Here is a 20,986-nt window from a genome sequence, read left to right on the forward strand (position 1 = left end):
TTACTCTCGTTTTAGGATTTACTTTGTTGCGTGGTCCAATGGACCAAATGCCGCTTGGTGGGGGAGAAGGCTACAGACGCATCTGGAGGAAGCTTCTTCCAAAAGGAACCTAGTTCCTGAGCTCTCTAACACTACTCTGCAGTGTCTGCTGCTCTTTATATCTGTCATCTTCATGATCATGTGGTCATATCTATTATCTCTATTTAAGACCAAACAGATGATTTAGTTTTGGATAATCTTTTATTCCTAGTTTTATTGGCAAACCCTTCTAAAACCTGTTATGTTGATCCAGTGCCCAGTGTTTTTGTGCAAGTGTTATTAGACACTTAGCAATCAAATTCCCATTTACTGTTTTCGAGTTGCCCAGATCTGAACAAAGATCATGGTTAGCTCAGTATCTTCTCTTTCCCAAACTGGGTAAAGCATTTTCATAAAGCATTTATGATGCTTTGTTCAATCTCATCTTGTTTAGCATTCTTACTACTTACTGTTGAGCAAACCCATGCCTAATACCACTATGGGACTGGAGAGAGACCAGTTTCAGTCATCTCACTAGTGACCACTTCTTGAAAGATTATGTCCTTTTTGGTAAGGTGAGGAAGAAGAGCAAATACTGCTCTTCAGTACCACCTAAATTGAGCCACTAGAGCTGGCCATTAGACTCAGCATTTTCTGTACACCTTTCTAGTCATTTGGGTTTTCATATTGACTTGAGAGAGATCAGCTTGATGGAAGTTTTTCTTTCAAAGACTTTGAGCTGGCGATAGTCCAAACTCCTATACATTGGTCATTTTCAAATTGTGTTCAAATTTGTATATGTTGTAAAAATAAGAATGATAAAAAAGGCAAGAGTCTTAACTCTGGCTTCTCTAAGGGCGTAAGACCAATTCCAGGCATCAGACTTCCACAGTTGTCTGTGTCCCTCCAGATTACTTCTCCGGCTCCTTATATTTTTGGCATAGCTCCTCTAAGTCAGCAAGTGCCAAGTTAGTTCCAACTTTCCTGGCTTACCTATTTCTTTGAAAACTTTCTAGCCTGCAGGAGTTGTGTTGTCAGTCATCTCATTGATCCGTTTTGCCACAGGGCTTCCTAATCTGCCTGGTTACTCTGTGTTTGCGGCTCAAGCAGAGATTTCATCTCTGCCTGCATGTCATCTCTTAGACCGCTCTGGAAATTCTCCAGCTACTACTTTAATTAATTTTGAAAAGCCTCCAGCTGATTTAAGTCTTCTTTTAATTTCATCTGGTCTTGTTTTCATCTCTTTTTACCAATTACTATTTCTGAGTGATACATCCTTCATTGATTCTATTTTGGTTCAGTGGGAATTCCACCTCACAATTCCCTTTCTTGAAAACTGGATGCTTCTCCTCACATGGTATTAATCCATTTTTACCTGAGTGGTTAAACAATTTGCCAGGTTGTGGGTTGTTTTCTTCTCAGCTGGAAAGAGAATTCATCCTGAGGATAGGGTTTTGCTTTGATATATTTCCATTTTATTTACAAAGAAAATAGAGAGTTTTATTTCTTTGAACAAAGACAGAATCAAATAACAGGGAATAACTTCTTTATTCCAAACCTCATTCACCCAGTGTTTTACCCCCAACCTCTCTTTCAGCTTTTCTTCTAGCAGGATCACAATGCTAGTTTGTTGAACTGTGCTGGTGGTTTCTTTATTCCTTTTACACGTTTTTGCTGCTTATCTGGATTAATCATCTTGCCTTGATTAACGCCTCTCTCTCTGCATTAAGCATATCAGTTTCTAGAGAAACTCATGGGTCCGTATGCTTCACATTTCTCTTGTTTTTGATGCTAACTTCTGTAATTTCAGTTATCAGGCTCCATAAAAGAGTTTGCTTGTTTCTTACATTTATCTTGAATGAAAGGTGATGATTTTGTCCAGCAGCTTCAGTGAGATTTCACTCAGCTCTTCCACATAACGCTATTAAAATTCAACATCTCTTTGAACATAATTCAAAAGAAAGAGGATGTAGAATATTTCTGATCTATAACAAGTTTTCGCAGCAGGAGTTCTATGTTGTGAATAATTCTGGAGGCATAAAATTTTATTATTTTCCGTATGTGCTGGGTAATAATTCTACGAAGTATTTGACATGAAGTACATGTCTTAACTTGCAGAGTATTCTAAGAAGCAAGAGATGATAATATGCAAGAAACTATTCCTTGGAGTTAGGATATTCAGAACCAACTGTCCTTGCAGTGAAAAATTGTTCTTAATTATGCCATTTTATAAATGGCGTGTCTGCTAAGCGCATTGTCTCCAATTGGAGATTTCTGTAGGAGGCCATAATTCTTCCCTCCAGAAAATACCCCAAGATATGTCTTGCTTTCATAAATCTACCGACATCTGCCCTTCTTTCCACTCCCTTTGTGGAAAGTACATTTTTATCTTTTTTTATTTTATCATATTAAGTGAAATAGAGGGAGGGATCAGGGATTTCCTGCCAAGTGACTTAAGAGGATACCCTTTAGTTGCCTTACAAAATGAAATCACATGTGACATATATATTTTTGTATTTGTTGTGTTTCTGTGATGTCCTCCCTACCAACCCATTAATTATGACAACATCATTAATAAGTATATGAGCATTATGTAACCTCTACAGAAGGAGTAGGTAAATACAATTTTCCTCATTTTGCAGATGTTCAGTAAGGTTTAAAGTACCTACAACAGTAAATCATGAGATTAAATACAGTCAACACTTGTAGTTTGGACCAGAAAATTCCCTGGCTTTTGCCTGAATGTATGTGTAGTTCAGGCTAGGTAAGTTCCCAAGTGCCTTAGTCCCTGAGAGGCTCCATTCTGGCAAGGGTGATGAAGCAGATACCACTCATGAACAGCACTGTGTCTGACACAGGACCAGAAAGACAGACTTCAGATGCTGCCCCTTCATGTTTAGGATGCTCCTCTGGGAAGTGGGAAAGCTTCATCCTGTGTGTTCTGAATCAAACCCATGCTTTCAGTACCCCATCTTCCCTTCACTGTTCACCAATACTTGAAATAGTCTTGAAATTGGGAACACTCTTCACCCTTGTTAAAACTAGGTGTCTATTGCCCACAAACAAAAAGAATGGAGTGGAGGTTTACGCTGTTGTGATTATAGGGCGTCATGTCTGTTCCTTGGATTATTTTCTATTTTTATTGCAAGACTGTTAAATGCAAAGTGCAGAAGGATCCCAAGAGTAAAGACTCGAGCCCTAATGTGAGCCAGGGAGTTCAGTTGACTTTTGCTTTTCATTGTCCTCAGTCCTGCATTTCTTAATCTATAACTGTTTTTAGAATAATTCTTCTCTACCCATATTTAGGAGTGTATTACCAGCATCAGTTCAAAAACTGACTGTTGTTTTCCCCCCAGATCACACCAGCATGTTAAGAACCCCATTTCTGAGTTGCGGTCTTGAGGATGTGATAAATCTTTGCACGTCTGTTTGGCAACACTTGCTTCTCTCTTGCAGTTTTGGAATTCAGCAAAAGAAATACAAAATACTGTCAGTTGATTGTTTCCTGTGTAAAAAGGGATTAGTCATCAGTGATCTCCAAGGGCAAATCCCAGTGGGCAGGAGACCACGTCCCAGTAGCTGAATTGAGTCTCCCTGCAAAATCAGTGTTCCAAGCCCATGGGCAGAGTAGGAACAACTGTACCAAACCCTCCTCTGCTCTAATTGCTGGTTTCTGTGCTCCCAGTTCAGCATGTTTTGTGAGTGCTGAAATTAATTTACAGACTAAATTATTTTCCTGCATTTTGTTCTGTGCAGAACAGAGTGCTTTCAAGCAGTCTTGATTCCCAAGTTTTATTTTCCTTGCCTGGAATGGGACTTCCTGCATGTCTAATCAGTTCTCACCTTCAGAAAGAGGAGCAGATGAAAAGCGACACAAAGCAATTCAATGTGTAAAATATGCATATTTTAATTTAATAAAAGAAAAACAGCAAGGGAGAGAGAGGCACAGAACAGTAGCCCCTAGAGCTCTAGTAACTTGTCAAGCCATGTGAAATAAATATAGCATTAGGAATTCCATAGGCGTTCAGTAAAGGAGTGTGCATTTACCATGCTCACTTCTAATTATGGCTTCTGTTGAGGAAGGTACTTAGGGGTGATCCTTTTTAAATTTCTATCCCTTTATTGTTTAGGTTCCACCTTTCCAATACTAAGGTGAAAACCTAATTACTGGCAATTCTGGTGGACTTTCCCTCCTTAACGTGGTTTTGTCAGCACTGCAATACTAAATAGGGCTCATATTTAAATTATTTAATAATAAGGCTTGAGTTAGGAGTCTACTGAGAAGAATAAGAGCATTTTATATCTCTCTGAGAAAGCAGAAGTTATTGCAGCACATACAGTCATCTTGAGTTTGCCTTTCCCGTTGACTTCCAAACAAGTGTTGCTGCAGCACCAGGGACATAACACATGGAGCCAGTCTTGATGACCACGTATTTATATATGGTCCTTTCTGGAGACGTCTTTTTAAGTGCAAGAGTCAGACTATTTTTTTAATTAAATACAGATTGTTGATAGTCACTTTTTCAACCTACAGATTTGCTTAGCGATCCAGCACAGTAGTGTCTGCAAATGGCAATTCTGACTTTGCCAGATTTGACCCATTTCCTATCAAGATGATAAGTCATTTTCAACCAAAATGTTTTGCAAAAGAGCTTGCTTTTTGACTGGCATGCATAGTGAAGTTCTAGTTAACGACAAACATCTAAATGCCCCTCCAATGTTTTTTTTTGTTGTTAGTTAAAAGATTCCTCCCTCCCCTTTTTTTAACCCATTAAAACATAGGCGTTTGGTTTTAAAATATTCCAGAAAATACCGTTTGCTGACTCTCTCCATTCAGTACAGTGTTTCCTATTTCCAGTGGAGAATGAAAGAAGTCACGGTTGTGTTAATTACTTCCAAGACATGTCATGGGATGAATATTATCTGATCCAGCAAGAGTTAGTACCTTGCTTTGTTGTGGCTTTGGGTGTTGTGTTTATTCATGTTGAGGTTTTATTATCATTAGAAATTATTTGGGTTTTGTTTGCTTGTTTGTCTGCTTTTCCAAGTAGTTGCATTTACCAGTTACTTGGGAAGCCTAAAAGACTGAAAAGGTGAATTCTTTAGTTTGCTGGAGATCTCCCCCAGAAAGCAGCTGGTGTGATTAGCCTGTTATTTTTAGTGAACAGGCTGGATTTAACTGATTATCCCATCTATTTTCTACTTTGAAATCATCACATTTTAGAAACTTCTCCACCAGTCCCCATCAAAAGAAGTGTCTGGTCAGAACATGTATCTTGTCATTTCCCCATCACTAAAATAAAGAAGAAAATGACTGAAAAGAGGGTTCAGGAGAATCATTCATTATAAAAAAGAAGCTTCAAAATGATGAAATGTCTGAAAAAAAAAAAGGGATCCGTATTAACCATTTTATTTACAAGCTAGTAAAAAAGGACATCTTAAAATACAAGCTTTCAAAACCTGGTGCTTTATCAGTTTTGTGGCAGTGTTGCAACACTGTTTCTCCTATTTATGACTTTATTTTTCTCCTTACTTGAAAAACCAATTCTGTGCTCCTTTGCAAGTAATTCCTATTAAATATAATTCATCCCAATGTGGAAGTCCTTTGTATAGGACTGACATACTGGATAACCACAGCATGAGGTCTCTACACGTGGCGGATTTCATCAACAGGGAATCCTGCAGATGTCAAACGCACTGCTCATCTTTGGGTTGCAGGATTCAGCCTTTCATTTGCAATAAATGGAATGGGATGCTGTTATTCTTGTCTAAGAAATGTTTTGAGAATGATGCATACAGCAGAACCTCATTAAAGATCATTAACATGTTACTCTCTAGGCATATAGGCTGAAGGTAGACGTGTCACACAAAATTATACGCTACCTTCCCTTTTCAGCAAAGCATGTATTGTGAGCTCTGTAGTGAGCTCCTATATGTAACTCAGACTTTATCACTTCCATTCAGGAGACTCCATTCAACATTTCTTCTTCTCCTGAAAGCATTACCATAAATTACAAACATGAAGCTGCCTGGGCTAAATGGTCTAAATAAGTTTAGTTTCATATATTAGAGAGCTATATATGTATATATTATATACTAAACATAATATGTAGAAAAATATATTTAGTTTTTATGGACACATAGAGTTTAAGGCTTAATTTTGCTAGGCTGTACCTAACAAGAAAAACCTCTGCCCTGAGGACCAGATAGTCTCTTTATTCTTATATCACATGCATTGACTCACTTTCTACTGTGCAAGCACACAAATTTCAGAATTACGTGCATTATTGTGGATTTGCAACCGAACTTCCTCCTTTGTTCTCCAAGCCCAGCTGAAACGTGTCTTAGGTTACCAGAGGTGCTTCTCCAAAGGGGTTGTGCAGGCCAGGTCTGTGCTACCTGTTCCTTCATTACAAAGACGTGCTCCTTGGGGCCACTTTCTAGCACGTGGCCGTGTCTGACAGTGAGCACAGCAAAGTGTTAGGTGCTGGGAGCAGCGGCTTCTCAAAAACCCATCAGCAGGTTAAAGATGGAGTGGTGAACCGGCAGCAGTATAAAACTTTGTGAACTGCCTTTGACTCATCCCACTTCTATGTTATTTGGGAAGAAATCCAGGTAACAGCCTGATGGTCTAACATTTAAATTATCAAGGAAACAAAGAAAATGCTGTACTCCTCCGGTCACAGGCTGGGAGTTTTAGTGAAAATCCTGTCTCAATGGTAAGCGCAGGAGATGCAGTGACAATTGCATGTAACAGGGATGACGGCACTAGATTGTATTGCCTTCTTGATTTAGTAGATTTGACTTCTACATTTTCACACAATGACCTAAAAGAAATATTATACCCCAGAGTAACTTTGAAATTGTTTGTTTAAATTAACTTTCATTTGGATTTATGCTTAATGAAATCTTCAGAGACGCAGACAGCCCCTCTCTAATGAAATGCTGTATCTTTGAACCAATGAACAGGGTTGCCAAACTGTAAGGATTCCTCTCTAAATGAGTGGGCTTTTATAATGTTACACTTGGGTGGCACAAGCAGAGTGCTAGATGATTAGTTTATGGTCTAGATCATTGTATTTTTATTACACTCATAAAAACTGTGTTTCTCCTCATTTTCGTAATGGCTTCAATGAGCTTCTATACCTTCTAGAGGCACATTAAATCGTTATGTGATGAAAGTACTGATTTAGTGGGGCTAGTTTTAAAGTAAGATGCATGTTTTGAATTCTTATCTTAGTCTGATTGCTGACTGAAAAAGGTGAAACTATGTTAGAATGAATGAAATCTCTTATCATCTTCCTTACATACAAAGAAGGTTCCCAGCTGTGGCCTAAAACAAATGCAGGACAAAAAAGATACAAGTGATAAATCTACGTCTGTCTGTAAAATAAGCTATCTATCAGTTTAATTTTGCTGGTTTTGTGGCATTATGAGTTTTTAACAGGAGGATGGGTGGATTATAGATATTTTTATTTTTAAAATGTTTTTAAGGGGAGAAGAGAAAGAAGATAAAGATTATTTTTATTCCATATAGGCAACTGTAATTTTTTTCCCCACTTCTGTTCAAAATTATAAATAACCCTATTCTGTGCAAACCCTAGATTAATTTCTCTAAATAATTCTAAGCTTGTTTTAAAAGTTGTTTTAATTATGTTGCAAAATGGAAAAAAAAAAAGGAAGAGAAATGTTATTTGTTTCTCTATATGCAAGCTATTCTTAAAAGAGAAGACAACATCATTATCCATGAATGGGAAACCTTTTTATTTGATATGTAATTAAAAAAAATAATCCTTGAATTGAATGTATCATCTCATCTTTGCACAGTTTAGACAAAGGCCTTTTTTGTTTACAAAATTTACATGTCAATACAGTTGCTTCTAAATATTTCTGTGAAATAAACATAACCCTTCACAAAAAGCGCAGTTTACTCTTCATTCAGTAATTTTATATGCTAGCAAAAAGACAATGAAAGTTGTATGCAAATATAACATCAATGTACAGCATAATAATAACAGTTTTTAGCGATTATGCTGCTTGGTATTAATTCATAGGAGCCTTTTTGTTCAGCCATGGGCTGTGTTTGGAACAGAGATACGCCAGACCAGAGCATCTCTGCTTGTTTGCTGTTTGTGGGAGGCATCCACAAATCCTTTAGTTGAGGATGCACTGGATTCCTGTATCCTACTTTGTGGCTGGCCTCAATTATTAAGTGATCACGCTGGTGGTGAAGATACACTGTTTTCTTCTGCTCCTGCTGTACCTGTGCTCTGTGAGTGCACAGTCTGCAGCAGGAGTTGGACTTCTACCTCCAGAGAAAAAAAGGAAAGTAAAAGGGGAAAACAGAGCTAGACAAAGAAAAGGAAAAACAAAAAGGAAAAGAAGAAAAAAAGAAGGAAGGGAACAAAAAAGGAAGAAGGGGAGGAAGAAGAAAGAAAATAATGCACATTTGCAACAAATCTTTTGTAAATGTGCATTTGAAGGGACGATTCCCCCATCTGAAATGTTTCTGGAAGGACAGATTTGGTTTGGGTTTTTCCTGCTTTTTCCTCATTACTGTTGTTCAGATGCAACTTCTATGATTGTTTCAGCAATGCAGCACTTTAATAGCTTTTGCTACATGGCAAGCTGTAAAAAGACACAGGGTTGAGGACACAAACAGGTTTCAATACATGTGACTTCAGTAGGTCCATGCTGCTTTAGTATTAAATATCAAATCCCAAATATCTGTATGTTCTGCAAGCATAGTTCAGTGTTCCCTTTGTGGATCTAAAAGTTTGACAGAAAAGCAGCTGAACATGGTACCGGGAACGAGGAGAGATTTTGTGGAAGACCCGAATTGAAATAGCAGGATATTCTTTAATATTTCATGGACGCCTGCAAAATACGGTGCCAGTTTATTCAGGGATTTGAAAGCAGCTGCAGAGTAAAAGTGTCTAATGAAAATGAAATAAATTTCCTGTGAATGGAATAAATTTTGATTGTGTGTCTGAGTGCAGTAATTATACATGTCACGCAGTAATTAGGCAGTCACAATGTGGCCACGGTGTCTTTCTTTGTCTGCAGATGGTCTGGGAGAACGGCTGTGTCGTTATTGTCATGCTGACACCCCTCGTGGAAAACGGAGTCAAACAGTGCTACCACTATTGGCCAGACGAAGGGTCAAACCTCTACCACATCTACGAGGTACCTAAACAAAATATCTGGTTCTAAATGTGACACTAAGTGTACGGGTTGATTTTATACAGGGCAAAATGGGGTTCAAGCTGATCTAACCTGGAGGTTGAGCTGAGGGCTCTTAAATACACTTCGTGTGCCTTCGAGTAGTTTTAGGTTTGCAGAAAATCTGAACACAGTTTTAATAGCCATGTAGTTTCTGCTGAATAAGATCTCATAAATAATGAGCCAAGTATTACAATGAAAAAAGGACAATAATTATGTTTTTCAGATGGTTTTGCAAGTGGTTGAAATATGAAAAAGTGTATCTATATTTTATAGGTAAATAGTATTTTTAGAACTAGTGAAATTTGCCTTAGGAAAGCCATATGTATCTCTTTGTAGAAAAGCCTGTATTATCTTTAGTATCTTTGTATCTTTAGCAATTAATGCTATCTATTTTTACCTCTTGCCTCAGTCACAACAGCAAATACATATTTTTCTTTTCTGCTTTACATTTCTACTCCAAAATTTGACATCACCAGTTTTGTTGCTATGTAACGTTGACAATGGCTGTTAGATTTTCCCAGTTGTCCAGCTGAGTAGAGGGAGAAAATAATACCACAATACAAAGAATAGGAAAACGTGAGGAAATACTGTTATTTAAAGTAAAATGGGAACAAACTAATTTTCTGAAAAGATGAACTGTGCAAATAAGCTGCATTTTTTAATGCTTATTTTTCTACGTAGCAGAAGAAGCTGACTTTTAACTTCTCATGTGAATTCAACTCAGATTTTTAAGACCTCTGCGAGTGACCTGGGCAATGCATTCTGGGCATTTCCAAGTAGAAAGCGACTGGAAGTCTTAACATATTTTCAGGCAGTGTCTTTTGTATTCACATAATGATATGAAGTTTCAACTCAGTGATTTTTCCTTTTGCATTAAAACTGTCAAGAATTTTTCTTACATTTTCAATAGACTAGCAGGGACAGCTAACCCCTTCCTGACAACTACACTGCTTGCTAAACTAAAAAAAAAATATTTTCCCAGCACTCGCCAATTTGCTAATAAAAATAAAACTTTCATGCAATTCCTTCATCCCAGACATCTTACACTTGCAGTCCTGAAGATGTAGCTAGCAACCAAAATTGCTGATCTCCGTTTGTTTCTTCCTGTGGCGTGTAGGTAAACCTTGTCTCTGAGCATATCTGGTGCGAGGATTTCCTTGTGAGAAGCTTCTATCTGAAGAACCTGCAGACAAACGAGACCCGCACAGTGACACAGTTCCACTTCCTCAGCTGGAACGATCAGAGGGTTCCTGCTTCCACAAGATCACTTCTGGATTTCCGCAGGTAAAGCACAAAGTATGACAGTTTCTTTAAGACAATCCGGATCTGAGGAACTAAACTAGTCCTTTTACTTGTCCTTTAAATATTTCTGGTTTGAAAGGGGGTTCCTCAGCCTGTGATGCCACAATGCTAAACTAACACCAAAATCTGCAGTAGGTTGATGTTGAGTGTTGTCTCACGCGTAAATGTTGCCTGGTTTTAAGACGTATTCATTTCCCATTTAGAGATCGATACCTTTCCTCCCTCTGTACAGCCCTTTGGTGCTTCTGTATCCGTTCTGCAACTTCCAGGCTTTTTTATATGTCTCCCCTATGATCCTTATTGCAGGAATCTCACAAATAAATAGTGTAGTATGAGTACACTTAAAAAGAAAAAACCAACGTGGTGGAGTCATATGGAAGTAACAGCATTCCCATGGGAACGTTTGCTCGTAAGGATGAGACAGTGAGGTCTGTAGACCTTCTGTGGCTGCAGGAAGGTGGAAATTTGAGAAAGCAGATGAAAATGTTGACAAAGCATACCCTCTGGAATTTTAAGGGAAGTCAACGTGGCTTTAAAATACAAATATACAAAGGCAAAACCTGTGAAAGTCCTTGCCACCTTCTCTAATGTTTGCTGTGTCTATCTAAATTTTAATTTGAAAATTAAAGCCATGCATGATAAATACTGGACTGAAATAATCTTCATTTGATTGCAAACCGTGCCCAGTGCATCGTGTGTAGGTGTTAGCGTATGCCAGCTAATCCACAGTGATGTGCTTATGGCTAATGAAAAGAATCTCCAGGAGGTTTGGGGAGTTGGTTCTCAATCCGCAAGCGGCCTGTGGGATCGCGTGTTTTCCCCTCTGTACTACAATATTATATACAACCCCCCAAAGTGATTATACGGGGCTCAGTGCTCAAAGGGTCCAAACTTGTTTCTTTCAATACATGCTAGGAGCTCTGACTGATGCCAGAGTTGTGCATCTGCACCTGAGCGGAGAAGCTGGTTGCCTGTTGGCAGAGTTTTACCCTTAAAAATTTAGGACTAAATGCCACTCTTCATCCATCAGTATTCTCATACATATTGCAAGGCTTCTCAAAGCAGAGAGTCATCTGACATGGTGCAGGTCAAGTAACGGAGTACAGCTGTGCTGAGTCACTAGGAGCTATGGCTAGGTAAGAATATAAGGATATGCTACAGATTCGCAACGCAAAAGTGATAGCAGGGGAAGGAAGCATGGCCATAGGATGGAGTTGAAATTGTAATTGAATATTCAAGGTTTTCTTCTCTGAGTTCAAACTTTAATGTGATTTTTATAGGTTGATTTCCCTTTGCTTGTGGTACCGAGGAAGTTGCCTGTAGTGAATTTCTGTAGTGAAAATTCTGAATTGGTTCTATCAAGCCATGTGAGGCTGCAGCACGGAGCCAACACAACGTCTGATTTTGCTCATTTTGAAGTTAGTGGGAAAGCTGCTAGCAGTTCTAACTAGACAATAAATGAGCCTGTACAGCCAGGACATCTGAAGTTCGGAGCACCTCAACTCCGACTTGCTACAGTAAGAACTGAGGACCCTGCATGAGCTGCAGGATTAGATCCACAGTAAGTCACAGTTCACATCACCAGGAAAGCACTTCTTAAAGTGACATTGTGTAAGGGTTAGATAGCCATGTTGAAGAACTGTTGCAGATACTTTGAAAAAGAAAATTTATAAGTAGATAGAGAAAAGTAGCGGAGCTGCCATTCTTTGTATTTAAAGCCAGTATGGGAATGAACCTGTTAAGATTTAATTGAATTCTGAGTGTTCATTTCATATGTATTCACAGTCCAGTGTAGGGTACTGTAATCATTTGCTACGTGCAGATTTTGTACAATGAACTCATAATACTGAATGCATAGTAAAATTCCGTCTGAAAAGGAATTTTGGCATGCACAATAGCTGGTCTATGAATCTCAGTTTTCTTGGTCATCTGATGTTGCTGTTTTTTTAATGACAAAAAAACCTAATGCACTATTGCTAAAATAATGTATTTGGAATTCATTTATACAATACATGTTTTGCACCTGAAGCTTTCTATTTAAAGTACAAACTCCGCTGGATTACGACAGCTGAGTCATAAAGCCCCCAGAATAAATGTCTGGCAGCGCTACCATACTCATAGAGGGTGGTGCTAGGAAGGGGCTGCTCTCATTTCTTTTAATCTTATCTATGTTTTTATGTGCATTCAGTGTGTTTGTATATATATATGGATATGTGTGTATATTTATATATTCACATACATATATGAAATTAAGCATATACATAACCAACCCTCTATTTTTTATAATTCATCACCAAGAAAAATTGGATTCCCAAAATTACCTTGCCCAGAGTCTGTGGAAATATGGACCTTAAAATTTTTATTGAAGTAAATTTTGCAAGTCTCTTTGAAAACTTGAAAGCTTACAGTTCTCTTACTATGTATCAGTGTTTTAGATGATTTTGCATCTAGCAGATACATTAAACCTTATGGAATAATCTATCGTACTTTCAGAATGTAGGTATAAATTGCCAAAAAGAGATTATTCTATATATTTTAAAAATCTGTACAAAAGACAGTCCCTGAGAGGTGAGGCTACTACAGAAACGACTGGTCAGTTTTAAATGCTTCTGGAGTCCTAATTTCATTTTGAACAATAGACCAATCATTATTGCTCTGGACTAGCTTGTTAGTCATGCACTGATATGTGTAATTAAATATTTCTTGAGCCCAGAGGGAGCACATTTACACTTTAAAGAGGGACTGCTAAGCTAAAAGATAATTAGCATCACATGTGAGGGCTTTGCTTAAAATATATATCTATTATGCTATCACTTCTCGCTGTGTGCAATGGCATTTACTAACACTGCTCACTTTAAAAATGGACAAATTCTTATTTTGCCAGCTAATTAGCGGTTGCCAGTGTCATTTTTGTGATGTTGCAGCTAGTAATATGAGCCCAGTTGCATAGTCACAAAAGTGATCATTGGAAACTGTGACTCTGCTGCAGGGACAATGTGGGAAACCCCTTTTCTGAGCCTCTAACGACCTCTGACCTTTGCTTGCTGATGGTTTGCATGATGATTTCTTTTTCACTCAATGAGCCAAGGGTTGGTTTGTATTACTAATCATTCTTTCTAAGTTAATTCTTCCTGTATATGTATATATATATATATAAAAATATATATTTTCTTCAACATTCAAGAACTTTGCTTACTGATGAATTTTCAGCTCACTCTCATTAGCCAGAACTAAGAACGAAATGAGATGTTGCTGCACTTCTAAATATTTTCATAAGCTATATATAGACAAAGCTATGAACCAGCTGGATTGAAACCCTTTGTTTTAATGTGTTTCCTGAAATGTGTGATAATGAAAATGTTTGAAACGCCTTCAATAAAACTGACAAACATAAGGTGTCTTTCCCTAACATGTGTCTCTGGCTGTCTGATTTACTGAGAGGTCTGATTTACTGAGAGGTTTAGATCGAGTTTGTCATTGAAATTATATTAGGACTTTGGTAGATGGCTAGTCACAACATGCGAATATCATATTAGTGGTGCCATACAAGGAACAAAGGAACCACACAAGCAGAAAAAGAAATGGTAAATACCCTCCATAGTTACTAGCTTTTATTTAAGATGTTAAATGCAGAAACAACTTTGCTAATGCACATGGTGGGAGGTGGGGGGAGGATGACCAGCTGCACTGCACGTACGGGAATGCAGACTGACTGTGTCTGATGTTGTTACAGACATTTCAAATATAATTTACTGTACAATACAAAAAATAAATATCAGGGTTTATATTGTGTAGAAGGAGTTGGTCCTCAGATACGACCATCAAGAAATGAATGGTTCATTCATGTAAAAACTCTACTGCAGCTTAAGTCATTGAAATTTTGCTTGGTAGTGCCTGCGTATATATGCATTTATGGACCTACAAATGGTCCATTTAACTTCTAAAGTCAGGTGCTTCTCGATGACTTACCACTTATTTCATAGAACATTGTTCTACTGCATTAATTACTTATATCCAAGCATTATGAATAAAGACAGAATGTCTCTGTAAGTAGGATTTACATCAGTAAGCAAAAGAGTAAGAATTGTGAAAAATTCCTGAATTCAAATGTTTAAAGAATTCATTACAAGAACTTAATATTGTTATCAAGTCCAGTTAGAATCTTAAATAATAAAAAGCAGAATGTGATAATGCAGTTTCATGGGACATCACCAACATCTCTGTAGCCTGTTTGGGTTGAGTTCCAGGTATCCTGACTCCCTGTCAGATTTAGAAGTTTAGGCATCTTCAGGCTATACTGTAAGCAATGTTTAAAGATATATGCATGTTTTCACAGCACAGATGTTAGTGAATAGATGAACAGCCAAGAACTAAATGATTCAGTAGGTTAGTTATGGTTTAAAATTCATAATAACATTGTACCGCAGTTGCCAAATTCCAGCAGCTCACTTCAGTTTAGCAGTCAGGATCCTGTGTAACACTTGTGCTGAGCTGGGGACTATTAGGGGGTCTGGGCACCCCTTGGAAGCTGCCCTGTGAAATGGTTTCACAGGAGACCTTCTAGCTCTGGTAACCTCAAACATCTTACCAAATAAATGGAATGAAAGGTTTTGATTTCTTGAAGCAATGCTTTCCCATTTTAGCCTTTATTCAGCTTGCCTTGATAACATATGTGTGCATATTTTATGGGTTTTTTTGGGCCTGTAACATACTTGACATGCAAAATATATCCTAGAGCAGAAGACAGGGTTTGGGATTTGGGTTTTTGTAAGGCAATTTAAATAGATTTAAACCAATTTTGTGGGCTCTATTCTTAGACTGAATATCTTGGGGTTTTGTCAGCACTGGTTAATTCCTTCCTTGATTTTACATATCAGCAGACCTGTTTGATAGCTGTACTTTCATTGATTGACTTCGGATATATTCTCTTGCCACTAAGAATGTTTAACCAGGAAGCTGTAGAAGAGAATAATTTGTAAATATTAAATATACAAGACTTCTACACTAGAACCAAAGCAGTAAAGCTTTCTGATGGTTTTAGTTATTTTTATCACAATAGATTACATTTTAGGATTTTGTGAGAAGCTTTTCAGGAGATTTGGTATTTGCCTTTCTGAGGAGAACTGGCTTAACAAATCAGCACACATTGCACAAAGTATAGTGACATAGCCAGTTTTGATTTTGGATTCAGTTTGGTGCCCCTCGATACTTCTTTGAGCAAGCTCATGAACTCAAAGATGGCTGTAAAATTAAAGCATCTCAAGATAATCTTAGTTTTGGAGCTAAGATGAGACATTTGAGAAAAGAGATCGTTTATTTTGCCTAGCCAACAGTGATAACTGAAAACAGGGATGTTTTTTGGGATTTCTACAGTGGCAAAATTTCTACAGTAGCAAACTTTAAAAACGATCATGTATGTAACAACTGCTTGTTGTACTAGCAAATTATCAACCTGACTGTTTCTTTAAAGACTGTTAATATGTACTTTTTCTTACTGCGTATTTTTGACAGTTGGCTAAAGAAACAATAGTAATATGCTTAATTAATTTTTTGTGTCTGTTTTATTTCAGAAAAGTAAACAAGTGCTACAGGGGTCGCTCTTGTCCAGTAGTTGTTCATTGCAGGCAAGTACAATTTCTAAAATAGCTTTAGAGAGATTTGTATGTGTAAGAATTTAATTTTTTTTTTAATGGGCAAATTAAAGCTTTAGATGAATCACTAAACAGATAGTGAGGTAGGCTGAAGGTATTAAATATAATTCAGTTGTTTTTAATGCTAATTAATACTGAGGATCTATTTTAATAACAAAATTATCTTTTCCTGTGATTTCATAGATGTTGTGCCACAATTTAACAATGTATGGCTGTCTTTTCCAATATAAGTAGCACCTCATTTTCATAAATCTCCTTCAAAATGATAGTGATTCCTTGCATCTCCTCCCAATTCAGTTGTCTTTATTTTATTAACACTCAGTTACGTTTTATTTCTTCTTTGCTTGCTTTCAGTGACCATGGTAAGAAGAGGGCAATGTCAGGGAGTGGAAATCTACCCAGAGATCAAGTGATCCTTTAAGCGTAGATTATCTTTAGGCCTGACAGTCTGATAGATGCACACAAAAGCTATCAGGCAGGTCAATGGAAAACTTTGCCATAATGACACTAATGGTTGGTTTTCTTATTGGATGTTCTGACTTGTAAGGAGAATGTTGCACTTATTTGTCAAAAATATTCTTATCGATAAGGAAGACAGAAAAACAACCTTGCTAAGAGGCAGGTTGTTTAACATGGGGTACTCCACTTTGGGTGGGAGTGAGAAGAAAGGGGACATGTTTCACATGTGGCTCAGCAGAATTACCTTCCACTGGATGCTAGGAAGCCCTCTGCAGAGGTGAATGCTCTGGAGCAGGCTTGTTTGCATTGCATTGAGGAAGCCTGGGAAAAGGAACATTCGATGCAGAATGAAGAACCTTCAAGTTTCCTGCATTTTCCTTACTGTGATGGATGGAAGTGCCTGCCATCAGCTCAGTAGTTTTTGTTTTTATTGGGCCTGATCGCTGCTTTGTCTCTTATTATTCAGTTTAACTAATAAGATTGTGTCTTTGTTCCTTTCATGGACGCAGAAAAAAAAATTATTACCATTACCTCCTTTTCTCTAAGCAGTGATCTAGTAACTGAAAGAAAAAAACCTCTGTCCACAGAGACTTAACAAAAATTAAGTTTCAAAGCCTGCCTGTAAACAGAATGTAATAACCCGCTTCACGCTGTTCTATTATTTTTCCTTTCATTAATTCTTGTACACAAATTGAGCTATCAATAAAAATAATGGCTTAATTAATAAAACTACATACCAGTCTAATTGGTCACACATGCACCTTTGTAAAAATTTTAGGGAGGGAAAGAAAAAAAGCTTTTACTTAAAGTCTTAATTATGTTTGCTAACAGCAGCTCTAAAAGAGCATCACGCTGGCAATTACACATTGCTCTCTGAAAGGGACACAAGCTGCATTCAGATTAGGGAGCTTTCCCCCTCCCCAGGCTTGGTCTCACATCTCTGAGGAAGGGCTGATGACACACAACAGTTAAAGCTGTTTCTTGGGAATTACATGATAATATTTTTTCTGGTCATTGCAACTAAGGAAGAATTCAAGGGAAAGGTAAAAAGAATAAACAAACCACTCATGATGTATAGTGAAGGAAGACTGCAGTCCCTCAGTAGTCAAATATTTTGGTTCTCAAATGCGTGTCGGTATGCATTGCCTCTGACCACTGTGTTCAAATGCAACCCATGACATTTTGAGACCATTCTGGATAATGTTCTGCTCTAGCTTATTCTGTGGTTCTTGATGTCACATACAAGTGACTCTAAGCTCATTGTATGTGCACTTCTTGAACAGAAGGGTATCCTGTTTTAGGGTTAATGGCTTTTCCACTGTTGTTTAAAATGCTTTCTTGCAGAAACACAACTTGGCTTAAAAAATCAAAACAAAGCCCTGTTATCCGTGCAGACTAATACTTAATCTTCCACAAACAGCTTGCATTAATTCAGTGCAAGCTTTCTCTCCTCTCTCAGTACCATGCTTTAGCCCCTTGTTCTGTCCTCTCCCCCCCATGTGTAAAAGTATAAACATTGAGGGCAGGTACCTGCATGTTGAGTCTAGATACACATTGATAGGCTTTATTTTTTCTTTTTCCCTTTCTGTTGGCAGCAATGGTGCGGGAAGAAGTGGAACCTACATTCTAATTGACATGGTTCTCAATAAAATGGCCAAAGGTGAGAATCGAAAGGCTTGTTACTTCCTCAGTACTGGAAGATGTGCTTGTGTTGCCGTGGCAACGCGGGGAACAATATTCACAGAAAATCTGAGAATAAATTAAAGGCAAATTGTACTCCTTCCTGAATGTTCTTAAGTTTTATTTTCATAGCGATTTCAAACAACAAACCCAAGCACAAATGCTTTGTGAATGAGCAGGTGGATTTGTGCTGCTGAGGAGTATTTGAATTTTTAAATTTGTAATTTAAAATAGTTCTTAGAGTTTTTAGAAGATACCTTGGGACTGTACAATCCTTATTTGATGGTTACATGAGTTAGGTGCTGGACTGCTTCATGGCTGTTGCCTGGTTCTCTGTCACCTGGTCAAACAACCATTAACTCTTCATTTTGTGGCTGCCCATTGCCACTAAATTGCCTAGAAGACCTGGTACCAGACAGGGCCTCCTGCGCTGCACAGGTTTGTCTCTTAGGAGGAAAAAGACTGTAGTGAACAGGACAGAGGACTGAAAATAAATCAGTTAATGCTCTGTTCCCGGTTCTGCTACTGCCTGTTCAATATTGAATAATTTATTTAATTTTTCTGTTCCTTAGTTTCCTTATCTGTGAGATGTAATTTTATGAAGTGGGGAGTTATCTTTCAACATAAATCTATACTGTTGTTTGTTTAAAATGAAGTCTGTAGATTCTTTAGAGATTGGGACCATTCCCTTTGCATTTTATTTATTGTTAAATGGTTCATGGTGGGAAGTACTTGAAATACCCTGAAATAATCTTTGTATGTTAGAACTAAACCAAAATTTTTATACTGATACTGTGTCTTCAAAAGGAAGAGGGGTAAAAGTGGGCATGTAAACCTGACCAAGGTCAAGACATCATAGTCACTTTATTTGTGGATTATTGTACCCATTCTTTGTGCCTTCGGCCATGTTTGTATCACAGTTTTGTAGAACATTTTAAGAGGAAGAGAAATCTTATGAGGTTGAAAGTAAATAGAAAATAGTCATTTGCCTTTCTTAATTCTTAACCTGTGTTCTTAAGTCACCTTGATCTGGCATTATGCACATATGTGTATTTAAAGAAAGAATTAGTTGTAAAAACATATGTTAATTTATACAGAGAAACAATATTTAGTTCTTTGAGTTCTAACCACTTTACAGTTGTTTAAACTTTTCTAACATAGACATGTTTGTATATTAGTTTAAAAATACACTCCATGCTTTGCAGTCATCTGCTTTTGCATCTTGCATGTCCCAGTCCTGTGGGGCGTAGCAGGGTCCCATCCCTTTAGAAAGAAGAGTTTAGCATTTTTTTTCTCTCCAGATTCTATTAACATGTCTCATCAAACATGGACTCAATTTTCTGCCCGCGAGCACCATGTGGAACTGGCTGCTGATGTTAAAAGAAGTTAGGTGTTTGCCTTCTCCTTAGCACTGTACTGAAAATAAATTTTTCAGTGGGATGAGATTAGTTTTTCATGCTCGTTGGAAAACAGGTTTTCTCTCTGTGAAGGAATATGGAGATATTTCCAATGCTTGTTACGTGCCACGTGACAACCTAGTCTTTAAAAATAGAAGCAATGGTACATCGTAAAATTAATGTAGACCTTTGTTAAGTATTTGTTCGGCTCATTTCAGTCATCAGCAATGAGAAGCCATGATGAAAACTAGATTTAAAGTATATGCAATTTACTCGCATAAAGAAGTAAATGAGAAATATTTTCTAGCTTGGGGCTTTCAGGCACTTAAGGGAGGGTTGACTTTGTTGTAAAAGCACTGAAGAATGCCATTTATTGACTCCATTGTACCATGTAATGTCAAATTCCATTTTAAGTGTGGGCTTAGCGCTTCACAATACCAGACAAGTCATGTGAAACTGGCCAGAGAAAGGCGTCACAGGGCTTTTTGGAGATCGGTCACCCCCATTTTGTTCTTGACCTGCTCCCCTCTGCCCATGGGGGTGTGCGACGCGAAATCCCCTGACCTGGTGCTTTGGCCGGGGTTTAAATGAAAGATCAAAGGGCAGAGCGGGCATCTCAGCCCTGCTGAGGTGGGCCTTTCCCAGGCTGTCACACTGTGCGGCCGCCAAAGGTTTTGTTCGGGCGGGAACCGAGGCCCAGCCTGTGCGGCCGGGGCCCTCTTTGTCTGGCCTGAGAAGCTGGAGGCCCAGGTTGAGGATCCAATGTTCATCAAATGATCAAAGGCCTGAAGCCCTGGACATGAAATCTTTCTTTCCATTTCCTTTTCTTAGAGAATGAATTGCACGAGTGGCAAAGAATGCCCTTTCCAAAGCTTTTATGTGGAGTGCGAGGGCTAACTTCAGAGTCCTTCAGCGCTAAACATAAAAATGTAAGTGCACTTTCAATCTGGGCCCAGCTGCAAGGCCAGCATCTAGTAACATTTCTTTCAAAAAGGCTTTTAAGGATTAAGGCCTTCAGTCTTTCAAAAAAAAAAAAAAAAACCCAAAAAAACGGACTTTTAGGAATAAACTTAGAATAATTTGAGTTTCTTGTTCCACTGTCTGGTTTATTAGAAAGTAGACAATAATGCATTTTTAAATCAAAGTAAATAGAGGAGTACTTAGTTTCGGCAGTGGGAAAGTAGAAAGCAATCAATAAATGCCTTGGCTCTTTAGTGGGGGTTTTAATAGGGTGGGTTGAGAAAAGGAGCTCCT

At 37.9% G+C, this 20,986-nt stretch overlaps 1 protein-coding gene across 1 annotated transcript in view; it reads left to right on the top strand.

Moving 5' to 3' along the window:
• PTPRN2 (protein tyrosine phosphatase receptor type N2) overlaps window positions 1-20,986 on the top strand; it is a 663,537-nt gene that overhangs the window by 618,869 nt on the left and 23,682 nt on the right. The window contains exons 18-21 of the mRNA XM_056337581.1: window positions 9,085-9,204; window positions 10,361-10,527; window positions 16,116-16,169; window positions 18,251-18,315. Of these exons, the coding sequence (XP_056193556.1) occupies window positions 9,085-9,204; window positions 10,361-10,527; window positions 16,116-16,169; window positions 18,251-18,315 (406 nt within the window). The remainder of the gene's footprint in view (window positions 1-9,084; window positions 9,205-10,360; window positions 10,528-16,115; window positions 16,170-18,250; window positions 18,316-20,986) is intronic.

This window comes from Falco biarmicus, chromosome 4 (assembly GCF_023638135.1).
Source record: "Falco biarmicus isolate bFalBia1 chromosome 4, bFalBia1.pri, whole genome shotgun sequence".
In the NCBI taxonomy this organism is placed as follows: domain Eukaryota; kingdom Metazoa; phylum Chordata; class Aves; order Falconiformes; family Falconidae; genus Falco; species Falco biarmicus.